This window comes from Macrobrachium nipponense, chromosome 22, assembly GCF_015104395.2.
Source record: "Macrobrachium nipponense isolate FS-2020 chromosome 22, ASM1510439v2, whole genome shotgun sequence".
Lineage (NCBI taxonomy): Eukaryota > Metazoa > Arthropoda > Malacostraca > Decapoda > Palaemonidae > Macrobrachium > Macrobrachium nipponense.
The window spans coordinates 54738034-54755060 of NC_087213.1; the positions used below are offsets into that span (position 1 = coordinate 54738034).

At 41.6% G+C, this 17027-nt stretch overlaps 1 protein-coding gene across 3 annotated transcripts; it reads left to right on the forward strand.

Moving 5' to 3' along the window:
• Window positions 1-8159: 8159 nt before the first annotated feature.
• On the forward strand, window positions 8160-17027 carry LOC135198673 (uncharacterized). Of its 3 annotated transcripts, XR_010310863.1 has the most exons (3): window positions 11072-11908; window positions 12783-13774; window positions 15309-17027. XR_010310863.1 is itself a non-coding variant. In XM_064226484.1 (2 exons), exons 1-2 carry the CDS (start codon window positions 8990-8992, stop codon window positions 15816-15818), a joined length of 873 nt encoding a protein of 290 aa, XP_064082554.1. In that variant the 5' UTR covers window positions 8160-8989; the 3' UTR covers window positions 15819-17025. The 3 variants fall into 3 exon arrangements, 2 of the variants coding, with proteins under 2 accessions (XP_064082554.1, XP_064082555.1); XM_064226484.1 differs by lacking the exons at window positions 11072-11908; window positions 12783-13774 and adding an exon at window positions 8160-9352 and having other exon boundaries at window positions 15309-17025; XM_064226485.1 differs by lacking the exon at window positions 12783-13774 and having other exon boundaries at window positions 11464-11908; window positions 15309-17026.

Here is a 17027-nt window from a genome sequence, read left to right on the forward strand (position 1 = left end):
TGATAAATGAAGTTTTACAGTGCTCAAATATGGTTTAAAGGTGTTAAATATAAAGGACCTGGCTTTTAAGTACTGCATGGCCTATAATTTAGTGTAATTAGTTCAAAGTTTTCTCAACTAAGTCTGCATTGTCATTCTTGACAAAGATGAACAAGCTATGGAATAGGTGGTACTAAGATCTATCAATGCAGACTTTTCATTACCCGAAGCTGACTTGTTCTCATAGATAGAACTGGTGCTATGATGTAATGTTTAGATTTCCTGCCAACATTCTTTAGAGAATTTAACTTTATTTAGAGACTAAATGGAACATACTTGGGCCATTAGTAACTTTCAAAACACCAGGTACTAATTTAAGGTTGAATGTCATAATTTTAAAACTTCAAAGGTGCATTGCCAACCTCAAGTTTGTCAATTATTATACAATGATGAAGCTAAAGTTGAGATATTTAAGGTATAAATTCAAAGCTGTGTTGTTGCTGCTCTGGCACGCAATGTCTGGTTTTAGTATGTAGCTATGCTGGGTGACGTCTGTTTTAATGGTTAATTTTAAGGTAATGTGGGAAGTTGCTGTCAATTAGTTGCGTCACGTGTACAGGTGGACTAGGGTGTTAAGGTTGCTTGATGTGCACAGGTGGACTAAGTCTGTATATCATTTGCATGATGCAGTTATTTTAGGTCTTGAGTTTTGTCTTTAGTTTAATTATTATCTGATAACTGCCAGTCCTAGGCCACAATTAAGAGCTGATTAAATCTTGAGTTGGGGTGTGGAAGAAAGTTAACTTAAGTACTGGTCTAACACATTAGAAAATGCACTGGACAGCAAACGTTTCAATTATGATATTGGCACACTGCAAGCAAATTAGTCTGATCAAGATCATTTGTTTCTGGTAAGCTTTACCAAATACTTTCATCACTATAACATCTATTAGAGACCTGTAATGAAGTTTCGTAGATAAATTCACTTGAGTTCTGTTGCGCTTGCAATATATGATGCTTGAGAACTGACGTGTAATCATTGCTGGCCATGTATTCAGTGGTTTAGGCCAATAACTACCAGGTTTCCTTTTAACTGAAAGGTTACCAGTGATATGACAAAGGTTGTTAAAATGCGCTGTTAAAAAAATTGCCAATGACCTTTTAACTGCAAGGTTGCTAATGATGATGCCTTGCAAAATAACCTGTTTGGTTATTGGGATCTAGTGATAAATATTATAGTGTGGACATACACTGTGAAATCCTGACAAAGCTATGATCTATATGTATAGGTAACTAGTGTTTAGGGAGATAATTCCTGTCAGGATTAGTTTTCTTAAAGGCTTTGGACAATTTATGGTAAATTGAATTATATGGGTGACGTGACAATTTTAGACAATATTTAAAGAGTACGTGAAAAAAAATGGTTTTTCTACTTAAAAGCACATTTTTGCTTTGGAGGCCTTAAAGGTTAGTTGATAAATCAGACAGACAAAAGCCCCTGGCAGGCGTCAGACCCCTGAACATCAAAATAAAATGTCTAAAATTCGGCGAAGAAAACTTATTTGAGCTCGAGGTATCAAATATACAAAATCTTTAGTTTTAAATATGTAACTGACCTGGCAGTTATATACATAGCTATATTCTCTGACGTTGTGACGTCACGACAGACTTTTCGAAACTCGCGGCAATCGCCGACCGTCGGTCAGGTGATCGTTACCTGTACGCCCTCTAGATAGTTACCTGGAAACCCCATATTTTCTCTGTCGCCCAAGCCGGCAACTTCGTTGTTGTGGGCTCCTCGATAGGTCTTTCGTACTCGCTAGAGTATTTCATCGTTGGGTGAAGTATTTTATTGGCTTTCGCTGTTGTTGACTTGGATTGATTTTGGATTTGTTTTTGGATTACTCAATTAACAATGTCGGACTCAGGAGTTGTGTATAGAGTCTGCTGTAAAGGGGGGTGTAGGGTTAGAATTCCCAAAGCTTCTCTTGATCCCCACACACTTTGTGTGAATTGTAGGGGTAGAATTTGCACTTTTGAGAATAGATGTGATGAGTGCTTGATTTTGGATGATAAGGAGTGGAAGGAGTTGGACAAGTATGTCCGTAAGCTCGAGAGAGATAGAATTAGAAGAACTAAAGAGTTCTCTTTCCCGTTCATCAACGAATCAGGAAGTGGTAGATAATCCCATAGTTCCTTCCCCTGCTCCTTCTGAGCGTAATTTAGTAGAAGTATCAGCTCCCGAACCTGTCTCCGAGTCGGGGGCGAAGGACTCAACCTTTGCAGGTATTTAAGCGGTGCTTGAAAAAATGGGACAACAGATTGCCTCCCTTACTGAGCAGGGCAATCGCACTTGGACTGTCGTAAGTGCTTTAAGTGCAGTGCTAAAGTCAGTGTAAGTGATAAGTTTAGTGTTAGTGACAGTGTAGTGGAGGGTGCGTCCGATCGGTCCTGTCGCGCTCCTAGACCCAGACCTCTTACAAGCTCCCGGACCCATGGGAGACGTAAAGTCGAATGTCTAAGGGAGGCGAGAGGCTCTAGTATCCGGTCGGGCGTGCCCTCAAATAAACCAGCTGACGCTTCCAAGGTTGCTTCAGACAGCCGTAGAAAAGGCGCGTCGAGTGTGTTTGGTTCGTCATCCGATGACGTCTCCCCGCGTCGAGGATGGCGACATTCTACTTCCTCTCGTCCTCTCAAGAGGAAATTACCTCGTGTTTGTGAGGTCTCATCAGATGAGCAACTGCCGGGCTGCAGTCACTGGAGTTCTCCGGAGAAGTTTTCGTCATCGGAAGCCTCGCCAGCTAAACAGAGCAAGACAGCGCTTTCGATGCACGCTCCTCTTCCTCCTTCTACTTGGGAGGATTTACCTAGGAAGCTTCCTACCAAGCGTCCTCAGGAAGCCTTAGAAGGATCGACTCCTCCGGCTGCAGTTCGTGTGGGCAAACCTGACGAGTTACCCTCTCCCCCGAGAGACAATGAAGCCAAGAATATGCTGCAAGATATGCAACAGCAGCTGTCTGTACTTATGGAAAAGCTGCAAGAACCCAAGCGTCAGTCTGATGCCCCGGGAGTGATGAAGACTTCGCGAAGCGTCAACGCCAAGAAGAACACAGACAACCAGGACACTTCCGATTTACTCGGACATGACGCTTCCGAGCGTGACGCCAGCGCGCATAAGAGCAAAGAGCGTGACGCCAGTGCACGTAAGAGCAAAGAGCGTGACGCCAGCGCGCGTGAGAGAGAAGGACGTGACGCCGACGCTCGTAAGCATGACGCCTCGGCGGTTTCTGGTGCCAAGGAACGCATCGAGACCAATGACGCTCCGGCTTTGGCTTTAACTACATCATCCGATGCGGAACAAGACAGAAAGAGACCTTCGGAGATGTTGGAGGTAGTTTTGGAAGAGGAGACGAAAGAACAAGTTCCTCCTTCCGACTATAAGACACTTATGCTTCTGTTTCAAGAGCTTTTTGAAACGGATTTCAAGCCCGCAGCACCTCGTTCTCCCCTGTCTCAGTTCCTTTGTGGAAGAACCCAGAATAAGACTGCCTTTACTAAGATGGTTCTTTCCATTTCGGCCAAGAAAGCGCTTGCGAAGATGAACGACTGGATGAAAGAGAAAAAGGAGCGAGGCAAAACTGCTTTCGTTTTTCCTCCTGCAAGATTGGCTTCGAAATCCAGCGTTTGGTACGAGACTGGGGAAGTTCTGGGCCTGGGAGTACCTGCCTCCTCTCAGGCAGACTTCTCCAGTATCGTCGATGCCAATCGTAGACACGCCTTATCAGCAGCGAAGGTGATGTGGTCGATGCAAGAGTTCGATCATTTACTGAAGGGCGTGTTTAGAGTGTTTGAGGTCCTGAACTTTCTAGACTGGTCTCTGAGTGCTCTCGCCAAGAAAGTGGAAGAGAAGGATTCAACGGACATTTCTAACCTTCTGAGTGTGATTTCTTGTATGGACAAGGCTTTACGTGATGGAACTAATGAAGTGGCAGCAATTTTCACGGCAGGGATCGTGAAGAAAAGGTCCCTTCTCTGCTCCTTTACAGCTAAAGGGTTCACACAGGTACAAAGAGCAGAGCTTTTGTTTGCCCCCTTTGCGAAATTTCTTTTTCCACAGGAGATTATTAGAGATATTGCCACTTCATTGACTCAGAAGACCACACAGGACCTAATATCGAAGGCAGCCAGTGGGGTTTTGCCTTCTTCGTTTGTGACCAAGAGAGCGAGAGAGGAGAAACAACCACAACAGTTTTTTCGAGGAAAACAGCCCCGAGGAACGTCGGGAACTTCTAGAAAGCCCTCCAGAAAAGGTGGCAAGCTTCCTTCCAAAAGGAGGCCATGATCAGACAGTCCTTCGGACACAAATAGGAGCCAGGCTTTCTTTGTTTTGGGAAGCCTGGACAGACAGAGGGGCGGACAACTGGACCCTTCAGATACTAAGGGAGGGCTACAAGATCCCTTTTTAGGCCAAACCTCCCATAGTTTTAGATCCCCTCGACTTAACAGCGAATTACAAGGACAGCAGCAAGAGATTCGTGTTAAAAGAACAAGTAGAGCTTATGCTCTTAAAAAAGGCGATAGAACCTGTTTCACCCCAAGAGAATCCGGGGTTCTACAATCGACTGTTTTTGGTACCCAAGAGCTCGGGAGGATGGAGACCCGTTCTGGACGTCAGTGCTCTAAATGCCTTCGTCGTGAAGACGAAATTCACGATGGAGACAACGCAATCAGTGCTATCGGCGTTGAGACCGGGAGATTGGATGGTCTCATTAGATCTACAGGACGCTTATTTTCATGTCCCCATCCACCCAAGCTCTCGGAAGTACCTCAGGTTCTTATTCGAAGGAAGAGTATTCCAGTTCAGGGCTCTTTGCTTCGGGCTCAGCACAGCGCCACAAATATTCACAGCTATTATGGCGAATGTAGCCAAATGGCTACACGAAGGGGGGATCCGCATTTCTCTTTATCTGGACGATTGGCTTCTCAGGGCCAACTCCAAGAAACAGTGTCTGGAGGATATGAAAATAATCCTGAACCTAGTACGGGAACTAGGGCTAGTGGTGAACCTGGAAAAGTCTCACCTGGAGCCATCTTGCTCGATCATTTATTTAGGAGTTCTGATGAACTCTCAGGATTTTCGGGCTTCTCCCTCCCAGGAGAGACAAGACCGATGCCTGAATTGGGTGCAGGAATTCCTGGGGAGATAACAATGTTCGGCGAGGGAATGGATGAGTCTTTTGGGGACCATTTCCTCGATCGAACAGTTCGTCTCACTGGGAAGACTGCACCTCAGACCTCTGCAATTTTACCTCAACAGAAATTGGAAAAGGAAGGAACAAAGGCTTTCAGACACCTTCCCAATTTCAGCAGAGGTCAAGAAAGACTTGATGTGGTGGCTGGATCCAGCGAAGCTGGGAGAAGGAGTTTCACTTCAACAATTGAATCCACAGCTAATACTGTTCTCAGACGCATCAGACCTAGGCTGGGGAGCGACTCTGGGGAACAGGGAAATTTCGGGAAGATGGAGCGAAACCGAAAGAAATTGGCATATCAACAAGAAAGAGCTGATGGCAGCTTTTCTAGCTCTTCAGGCATTCGAGGAATGTGTGGCAGGCAAAGTAGTGGAAATAAGCATGGACAACGTGACTGCTCTAGCATATGTCAGGAAACAAGGAGGCACCCACTCCTTTTCTCTGAACGAGACAGCCAAGAATCTGTTGCTATGGGCAAAGGACAGAAATATCGTCCTCCAAACGAGATTTGTACAAGGAGAATTAAATGTCAGAGCGGACCTCTTGAGCCGGAAAAATCAGGTCCTACCAACAGAATGGACTCACAAGTTAGAGGTATGCGAATTACTATGGAGGTTATGGGGGCAACCTTCCATAGACTTGTTTGCAACCAACAAGACAAGGAGGATGCAGACGTTCTGCTCACCGGTGCCGGATCCACAAGCGGTAGCAGTAGACGCATTCCTCATGAACTGGGAAGGACTGGATCTGTACGCCTTCCCTCCCTTCAAAGTGATACACAAAGTATTAAAGAAGTTCGCGCAGTCCGAAGGAACCAGAATGACCCTGATAGCCCCGTACTGGCCGACGCGAGTCTGGTTCGCAGAGATGTTGCAGTGGCTGGTGGAAGTTCCAAGAACCCTTCCGTTGCTTCCAGATCTGCTCAGACAGCCCCACTTCAAACGGTATCACAGGAATACCCGCGCTCTTCAGCTAACTGCCTTTCGACTGTCGAAAAGCTCCTTAGAGCTAGAGGCTTTTCGCGAGAGGCAGCTAAAGCTATCGCCAGATCAAGAAGGGCTTCGACCATCAACGTCTACCAGTCGAAGTGGGAGATATTTAGAAACTGGTGCAAGGAGAAGAAGGTGTCCTCGTCCAACACATCTGTGAGCCAGATCGCAGACTTCCTTCTTCACTTAAAACTTAAAGTAGGTCTAGCCACTTCTACAATTAAGGGATACAGGAGCATGCTGGCGTCAGTCTTTAGACATAGAGGACTGGACTTGTCTAGGAATCAAGATCTTCACGACTTAATTAGATCTTTTGATACTACGAAACAAGAGTGAACAACTACCAGGATGGAATCTGGACGTAGTACTAAGGTTTTTAATGTCTGACAAGTTTGAGCCGATCCAGGAGAGCTCGTTCAGGAATTTAACCAGGAAGACTCTTTTTCTAGTCGCTCTCGCTACTGCAAGGAGAGTAAGCGAGATTCAAGCTATGGACAAAAGAGTAGGGATTAGGTTTCTTAGCCAAGAATGAAACTCCATCCAATCCTTGGCCTAGGTCTTTTACGATTCCCAGCCTTGGAGATTTTGCAGGTCAGGAACGTGAAAGGACTCTTTGTCCGGTAAGAGCATTACAGTGTTATCTGCACAGGTGCAAGGACGTTAGAGGGACTTTTGACAACTTATGGTGTTCCGTTAAAGATCCCAAAAGGCCTATGTCAAAGAACGCTTTAGCCTTCTTTATTAGAAGTGTGATTCAAGAAGCTCACACGGAGTGCAATGAAACGCTTTACAAGGCTTTAAAGGTAAAGGCCCATGAAGTGCGAGCAGTCTCGACGTCAATGGCGTTTAGAAAGAATCAGTCCCTTAAAGCCATTTTAGACGCGACATACTGGAGGAGCAGCTCCGTATTTTCTTCTTTTTATCTGAAACAAATAGAAACGGTATATGAAGACTGCAGAACCCTTGGACCGTTCGTAGCCACTGGCTCGGTTTTGGGTGAAGGAGTTGATACCTCTAATCCTACATGTTAGACCCTTGATGTTATTTTTATGGTTGTCTGTTGAAGGTTAGGGGAAACCTTCAACAGTCTAGTGTATATGTGTGTTTTTTCAATCCCTTGTATGCAAGGATTGGATGGTTAGGTGGTCTTTGCCTGTTTTAGCCCATGTCAAGGGCATAGGTGGTTTTGTTGCATAGAGGTCACGTCCCGTCGACAAACCCCTATGAGCTCATCAGCTGCACAGGTCACATCCCTTAGCTGGAGCTCCTAAGGAGAGCAGACTAAAGAGGCAGTACTCGTCAAGTCAGCTTCCTTAGCAGGTAAGAATCTTTAGTTACCTATCAAGTAGTTACCTTACAACGATGTTGCTGTCTCTGACCCTCCTCCAAAGGTGTCAATCAGCTATGTATATAACTGCCAGGTCAGTTACATATTTAAAAATATTTTTATTTTAAGATAAATTTTTAAATATACTTACCTGGCAGTTATATACAATTAGAAACCCACCCACCTCCCATCAAGAGACTAGAGGGCGAGAAAATCTGGGGTTTCCAGGTAACTATCTAGAGGGCGTACAGGTAACGATCACCTGACCGACGGTCGGCGATTGCCGCGAGTTTCGAAAAGTCTGTCGTGACGTCACGACGTCAGAGAATATAGCTATGTATATAACTGCCAGGTAAGTATATTTAAAAATATATCATAAAATAAAAATATTATTTTTTATTCAATGAATTTAGGCTTGACAGTGAAATATCCTTTACAAAATATTTACAAGAATTATGAGCAATATGAATGTAGTGGCGCTGACAACTGCTGAACGAACTCGCGAATTCCCGTTCCAATACACGTGCGTCTAGTCTAGATACCGCCTATGCGTGTGTGTGTGTGTGAGAGAGAGAGAGAGAGAGGAGGGGCGTAATAGACGTAAAGGCCTGGCAGTTTACACCAAGCTTCAGAGCGCGCTGCACGCCTCAGCCTCATCACCATCTCCTCCCAAATTATCGTTAGAGATGAATGAAAACATTTTGAAGTACCAAAGTAAAGTTAAACAATGAAAGGGATAAAGCTTAGCACCTCGTAAATAGTGTCGTGCCCCCGAAACTGTGTTTGTTGAGTGAGCGCTTAGGAACCAGAAACAAGCTCCGCCCTCCTGAGTGCTCCCCCTGACGTATGAGGCACCACCCCAGTGTGCCAGATCTACCGAAATTTCATGAGATTGACTAAAATTTTGATCGATCTCATGAAATCACGAATCACTGCTGTAATCTACTGAATTCTGAAAGGGATCTCCAGATAATCTACGAGAACTATGCTTCCCGCAGTTGAATGAAAATCCATAAACGAATGAATAGTGACCTCCAAGAAAACTTCTCAACAGAATACAGCAACAGCTGATAGGTACTTCTAATGACGATGATGAGGCGGATAATTAATATGTGGTGCATTTATAGTTTAAGTTTTGTGCGACCAATTATGATAAATAATTCAAGAAGTTATATCCGAATAATATTGGAAGTTTAATTTAGATAAGAAGATTATTTTTTTAAAACCAACCATTGAAGTAGTATATATGTGTCTACCGAATTTTTACCAACATCTCAAATTTTTTTATTGAATTTGTCCTGAAATTTCCTCTGCACCATCTGGCAACACTGTAGGAACCCAAGACGTATGAGGCCGCATCCCAAACAGAGCCTGATGCCTGAAGCATCCTGCAGGCGCCACTCAGACTCCTCACTCTGGTTGTGACTATACTCACCAGTAACATGGAATGGAAAAGAGAGGAGGTTCGTTGTCTTATAAATGCTTATCGGCATCAACCATGTCTATGGAACGTAAAATTACAAGAATACAAAAGCAGATATGCTCGCGACGCCGCTATGAGAAAACTAGTGGAAGTGATGCTCGTCATTAACGAAGAAATTACAGAAGAAGATATAAAAAAGAAAATCCATACTCTTAGGGGCCAGTACAAGCGTGAGCAGAAAACGAAACGGGAATCAACAAAGTCAGGAGCTGGAACAGATGATGATGTAGTATATATACCGAAGCTCTGGTGCTACGACTTGCTTCATTTCTTGCAAGACGACAATGTTCGAGAGTCGACTTCATCATTGGAAATGATTGAGGTAATTTTTTTTTCTTTTATTAGAAAAATATTACATATCATTTACATAAGTAAGATGTTACAGGATATTACAAAAATATATACCTACAATATTTACAAATTACCATGGATTTTTTTTTATATCGTTGACTAGGCTTTCAAAAAAATTTTTAACCACTAGGTAATGATTATAATATTACTCACAGAATTAATACTGACTACTTAAAAACAGTAATTAATGTACTTTTTTGTGAAAATCTTTTCTATTCTTTCTTTGTAATTGTTTTTTCTCTTCTTTTTTTCTTTTCTATTCTTTCTTTGTAATTGTTTTTTGATAGAGGTAAGTTTTGAGATGACGTTTAGTATAATGATTCATCAATATAACGTTCCCCTCCAACTCCTGATTCATTGATATCCGAAAAATTCATTCATTCATTCATTCATTTATCAATATAATTATTTTGTGTAGTGTTCAGTATTTATCTAATATTTTAATGAGAATTAAATATCGGGATAAAAATGGTTTTCATAAGAAATGTTTTGATGTTATAAATTAAACACTTTTTTTCAGTTATATGATCTTTTATTTCTTTTTAATGAAAAGTTGCCACTTAATTCAACAATCCTGCCATTCGTCGTTGCCTTCATTATTGAAGTATTCACAGAACGTGTGTTAATACTTTCTGTTGACGGATTCCTGGTTCTTGTGGCTTGTAGAGGGATCATTGTTGGTTCTTCACGCCATGATCCTTGTCTGATGGCAGGGATATTCTCGTTTTTTTTTTTTTTTTTTTTTTTTTTTTTTTTTTTTTTTTTTTTTTTTTTTTTTTTATGGGCCGTTGTTCTTCAAGGAGCTCTCACTAAAGTTACTTCCGTAACTTCCTCTTGTTCCTTCGTCGTCGAAGCCAATCGTTTGTCCATTTCCTTTTCTTAACACAATTATGCATTCGATCATGCATTTGTGCTACAACAACGGTATATTCTTCCTCGTCACTGCTCATCGTGGTTCTCGGGAAGCAGCAATCACATCGTGCAGAATGCAGCATGAAGCGCCACCAAGGTGGGCGGGAATATGCTAGTAGAGGTGACTTATGCGACGCCGCAAACGCCTTTGTGTAAACCATGTTGGCCTTGGTGTATGTATAACTGGCCTTTTAAAAAGGGGTTTGGCCAGCGCGCTGTTTTTCAGCTTTCTGTATAAGCTTTACGAATCCACCTCTTGACTTGACAGGCTTTTACTGACAGGCCTACTCTGATCTCTTAACTGTGCTATTAGGCCTAGAAATGAAGTGGAAGAAGTATCATAAATGATCTCTTAAGACTTTCATTGGCACGTCACATATAAATATCACACGTTCCTATCAAAATAAAAGCAGTATTTCAATCTGCTCAGGCAGTCGTCAGGCATGTTTGATCGACAATACGGCTGTTGTGAGCGATTTCTTATACTTTTAACTTGAAAAGCGTTTGGCCAACATGCTGGTTGTCGTCGGTGCTTGATCGAGCGTAATGGGCGGGGCTATGCCATGGGTTGTGCGTCTGCAAAACCCGCCTATTATTGGGCTCAGACTCGTACTTATACATCTCCTGTTTTGTCGACAGTCATTATTATAATAATAATAATAATATAATTAATATAACGGCTGACACGACGGTTAAGGGAAAGGAAAGATAAATTCGAAATTCTGCTGTATTTTTTTTTCAGCTTTTTGCAGAAGGAAAAACCAAGCCAGCACTCGTATAAGTATGTGGGGAATAAGGGTTTATGTGTCCATTTAAAAACTACATGGCACCAGGATTACTGTCATTAATATCCGTATTTAAGTATTACCGATGGTATGCACTCCATTACTGGTATGTACCGAGAACTTGTACCGATGGCGATGGATTTGAGACGTCAGTCAGTATGTGGTCGAAAGATGTGGGCGGAGTCTAAATGATTCACCGTCGTAGCAAGCCATTCATGATCAGTAATTACTGAAGGAATTCCTTCAAACTTGGCAAAAATGATCGTGAATGGGGTTGTTTGAGGCTTGTCACTACAACTGTCAGTTACATTGATGAGAATCGAACTCTGCTTGATTTTGGAGGCGGGGCTAACGCGCACTGAAGGGAACATTGACGTGATGGCTACCAGTCAGTTAAGTTATCAGTGTGAACCGCATGGCCAGAGTGTTAAGGCTGTTGGTGCAGAGATTTGAGTGAGGTTTAAGTAAAGATGCCGGAAGATAGAGAATTTTGGGGCGAATTTTTTCAGTTATACAAAGAACAGCCATGCCTTTGGCAAATTAAGTCAAAACATTATCTGAATAAATATAAAAAAAACGAAGCGTATGGAAAATTAGCAGAAAAACTTAAAGAAAAGTATCCTGATGCAACCACAGACTTAGTGAAGAAAAAGATCAACATCTACAGGAGTAATTTCAGGAAAGAAGCAAAAAAAGTCGAAGATTCTATGCGGTCTGGAAGTGGGGCAGATGATGTGTATACGCCAACTTGGACTTACTATGAAGATTTAAAGTTTTTAAAGGATCAAGAAGCTATTAGAACATTCACCTCGAATTTACAAGCACATGAGGTATGAAACACATTATTTGTTATTTATTTATTAAACAAAAAGTTACATTTTCAAAAATACAGATGGTTCACAATATAAAAAAGTTTATTAATAGATGTAATTTGGCCCCATGTAGTAAGTCATAGCTGACTTCTTGGTCTTTCTGAAAACATGAGAAAATGCAGTTGTTTTACAGTGTTTAATAGTTCTTAGCAATCTTATGTTCTTGAAAACATAATGCTCCTTCATTGCAAAAAAAGTTTCTAAATATTTCCTTAGAATGCAGGCTAGCTTGTGATGCATTCTATCGTAACCTGCATTTAAGCCTACAAGAGAGACTACATCATCATCATGTTCAACATTTAAATCTCTACAGTCGTCTTTCTTGGTGCTACGCCAAAAATTGTGCAGAACAACAACATGCCATCACAATCTTTTCGCAACTTGTATAGTCCACATTTAAGGAGCTATGGAAAATCCTAAACCTAGGTGTCAAAATGCCAAATGCATTTTCTACGACGTTTCGAGCACGAGATAGTCTATAATTGAATATTTTTCTTTCGTGATTCAACTCTTTCACTGAAAGGTTTTAAGAAATCATTTCTAAGCGCAAATGCCTCATCTCCTATGAAAACAAAAGGTAATTCATATGCTGAATTATTGCAAACACGAGGAGAAGGATATTCAGATTATTGTTTACAAGCTTACTATAGAACAGTTTCCTTCAGCACTCCACCGTCAGAAATTGTGCCATTTATCCCAAAATCACACATCACAAATTCGTAATTTGCATCAACAATAGCCATTAACACCATGCTATCAAAACCTTTATAATTCCTGAAATATGCTCCATCTTTGGATTTAGCTGTAATCTTGATGTGTTTACCGTCAACAGATCCAAACAATTTGGAAACTGCCGTTGTCATTCCTATCGTTACCGACTTACTCTCTGAAGCACAAACTCAAAAATAAATGTGACCCAGCAGTGGAAGACGTCAAGAAAGACGATGAATCTGTAGTTAAGCCTAAGAAAAATCCATTGAGTCTAGAAGAATTGACACATGCGCTGTTTGGCGTCCACGACGAGCCGTCCTCTTTGAGTCTTCAATGACCCCTCAATCATCATTCCGACTGACGGTGTGAACAGCGGAATGATGGAATGTCAGTCACGAAGACCGCGAATGACGGGTTTTAAAGTGTAATAGAATTAATGAAAACAGTCGCTAACGCGCGTCATTCTCGTGGGAGGAGCTTATGGTATGGAATAGATCGGCAAGATTGTTGACGGTCATCCATTCAACGAAGATCTATACTCTCTACCTTGCGTTTAACAGTCTTGAACTGTCATTCGCGGGCGTCAGTCATCAGTCAGTAGTCACTGCTAACACCGTGTGGAGTGAGCGTATATATATATATATATATATATATATATATATATATATATATATATATATATATATATATATATATATATATATACGTGTCGAAATGTCGACGCTCTCGGAAAACAGCAGCAGCAAGGTGCTGCTGCAGCGCTTCATCGACGCCTACAGAGAGACGCCCGAGCTCTAGGACGCCCAAAATCAGAACTACGCCAGGAAGGACAAGAGAAACGCCGGCTACGAGAAGCTCCTGGGCGTCTTCAGGCTCGCGAAGAAGGACGCCTCGGTGAGCGACGTGAAGAGGAAACTGAACACGCTGAGGAGCAACTTTCGAAGGGAGCTGAAGAAGGTTCAGGAGTCGAAGAGGGGGAGGGGCGGCCCCGGCGCTGAAGACGTTTACGAACCGTCTTCCTGGGTCTTCTACGAGCTGCTGTTCCTGAAGGACTTGGAAAAGCCGACGAAGGAAAAAGGGACTCCTTTAGAAGTTGCTGCTGGTGCGCCGGAGGTTGGTATAGATAGGACTCGTCCTATTTATACCATTTACGAATTGTTTATAGAACTAATCTTGGTAACTGATTTACGAATTGTATATATATATATATATATATATATATATATATATATATAAAGGAGCCCATGAAAACGTCAGAAAATATAGAAAATAAGTAGTACTTTATTTCAAAAGACGTTTTACCTACCTGAAGAGAGAGAGAGAGAGGAGAGAGAGAGAGAGAGATGAGAGAGAGAGAGAGAGAGAGAGAGAGAGAGAGAGTTAAGTCTCTGAAACTACTATAGTACTTTACTTTCTATATTTTTTGGCGTTGTTATGGACTCCTTTTACTAGTTGGAATTCTGTTGTAACAAAACATTTTTACCAGTCGTGTATTATATTATATATATATATATATAATATATATAATATATCTATATATATCCTATCTATAACCTAACTACAAGGTCCTTCAGAGTGTATATTCCAAAGTCCTTGACTGAGTGAATACTTCATACCCCATTATACCCAAATTCATTTAGTCACTTTCTTGGCATCTAATTTTACCCGTCAGTTCATTTATGAATTAATTTATTTTTGCTTAGTGATAACCATGTGCTTACCTTATCCAAAAGTTTCATGCAACTTTAGTCATCCTTCGAAAATAGATTATACTAGCATCATGTATGGCAACACTATAATAATCACGTGAGAATTATAGGAACGACATTCCACAATGATTGAGGAGTGTTGTCAGGAATGACAGTCTTCAAATACTGTCAGTCCGCTCTCTCTCTCTCCTCTCTCTCTCTCTCTCTCTCTCTCTATCTCTCTCTCTATCTCTCTCTCTCTCTCTTTTTTTCCCTCTCTTCCTTTCCTTCTCTTCCTTTTTGGTTTTTTTTATAAAAATCTTTTTTATGCAGCTTGTTTTATTTTTATTTATTTATTGCCAGTTACTGGCTACTTTGTTTTGCCCCATGTAGATACGAGTTAATAATAATAATAATAATAATGGCCTTTTAAGCATGATTCACAGCATTGTTTGCTCAATTTAAATAGTTAAAATTTTTGATGATATCAATTGCTAATAATAATAATAATAATAATGGCCTTTTAAGCATGATTCACAGCATTGTTTGCTCAATTTAAATAGTTAAAATTTTTGATGATATCAATTGATAATAATAATAATAATAATAATAATAATAATAATAATAAAAAATAATAAAATGGCCTTTTTAAGCATGATTCACAGCATTGTTTTTGCTCAATTTGAATAGTTAAAAATTTTAATGATGATTAAAATTTCAATTTATGAAATAAATAATAATTAATAATAACAAATTAATAATAATAATACTAATAATAATAATGAATAATAATAATAATTCCAATAATAATCATAATAATAATAATAATAATAATAATAATAATATAATAATAAAATAATAATGGCCTTTTAGATGATTCACACAGGATTGTTTGCGCAATTTGAATAGTTACACTTAATAATAATATCAAGCTAACGGGATTTTTTCCCTCAATTTAGGGAGAAGAAAAAGAAGAAGAAGAAGTAGGAGGAGGAGATTGTCCTACAGGAGGAGCGACTATCAGGCCCCTGGAGACGATCCTGACGACCAGCCCGCAGCCGTCAAAGAAGCTACGCGTCCACAGAACATCCGAAAATGTGCCGGACCCCCCATCCACGAGAAAACCTCCTCCGGAGATCTCCGACAACAGCTACGAGGACTTCGGGAGGTACGTGGCCGCCAGACTAGAGGACATCGAGAAGAAGTCCCCGGAGACGTGCTCCGTCGTCAGGAAGCTCATCAACGACGCCATATTCGAAGGGGAAATGGGGACACTGCGTGGCACTTCCAGGATCGTGACCCCCAGCGATGGCCACTTCATAATGCAGATCCCAGCTCCGCTGCAGTGCCCCGTAGCGGCGGCCCCAGAGGTAGTCCAGTGTCCCGTGGCCGCCCCAGAGAAGGCCCAGCGGCCTGTCACTGCTCCAGAGAAGGTCCAGTGCTCTGTAACCACTCCAGAGAAGGTCTAACGGCCTGTAACCACTCCAGACTCCAGAGAAGGACCAGCGGCGTGTAACTGCTCCAGAGAGGTCTAGCGTGCTGTAACCGCTCCAGAGAAGGTCTAGGGTTCTGTAACTGCTTCAGAGAAGGTTCGGTGCTCTGCCGCTTCAGAGAAGGTTCGGTGCTCTGCCGCTTCAGAGAAGGTCTAGCGGCCTGTAACCATCCCAGAGAAGATCTAGCAGCCTGTCAATGCTCCAGAGAAGCTACAGTGCTCTGTAACCACTCCAGAGAAGCTCCAGAGCTCTGTAATCGCTCCAGAGTAGGTCCAGTGTTTTGTATCTGCTTCAGAAAAGGTCCAGTGTTCTGTAGCTGCACCAGACAAAGTCCAGCGTCTTGCAACTGCTGCAAGGAAGGCTCAGAGTTCTGAAGTTATCCTGGAGAAGGTCGTATCCCTCACTTCAAGTTCTGAGGCTACTTAAAAGTGACACTCAGATCTGTCAGCGAGTCCCCCTGAAAACCCCTCTCAGTGTCTTTCTAGAATCATGTAGTACAAATATAATTGGAGAGTTCTGTAATGAATTCTCTCAACTTGGTGGTCAGTGGTCACGTTCCCACAAGGTAATTGCTTGAAGCTTTGACCGTATTTTCATCGTCAATTCTTAGATTCACACAATTAATTTTTCATGATATGTCTTAACCTGCTCAGTTATATTTAAACTAGATTTAAAAGAATGAACCTTCAGACCTTGATTTTATAAATTAGACATCTCAGATTAATTAGATAATGATTTATTTAATCAAACTATAAGAAACTATAAATGATTTCACAGTCATTCTATGGGCATGTTTATTTTTTTAAACAAATACATGTAAATATATTGTAGTAAAAATTTTTTTACTTACCTTTAAATACTATTTGCCGTTGCTGAATAACCACTGGTTCCATGCAACGTAAAAACACACAAACAAACAAACACTATTTGTCTCGGAAACCTAGGTTGATGATGATAGCATAGCAAGTCAGTAAACAGAGAGATTAAGCTGTGGCCTTATGCCACCACTTCAGGCACGGCCTCTTGCTGAGAAAATGTCCGCCGGAAAGGCGCAAAATGTGGGTTGGTGGGCGCCGCCGATATAATTCCTCCGACCGGCGATACGACGCCGTAACTTATAGCCTCATAAGTTCCCGATAGCCGTTTCGGGAGAATGTTTCCGCTCTCTCTCTCTCTCTCTCTCTC

Bases quoted from the DNA above. Each gene is read 5' to 3' on its own strand.
- LOC135198673 (XM_064226484.1), top strand. From the start codon at position 8,990: ATGGAATGGAAAAGAGAGGAGGTTCGTTGTCTTATAAATGCTTATCGG. The intron at 9,353-15,308 runs GTAATTTTTTTT...CCCTCAATTTAG, and splicing joins CATCATTGGAAATGATTGAG to GGAGAAGAAAAAGAAGAAGA.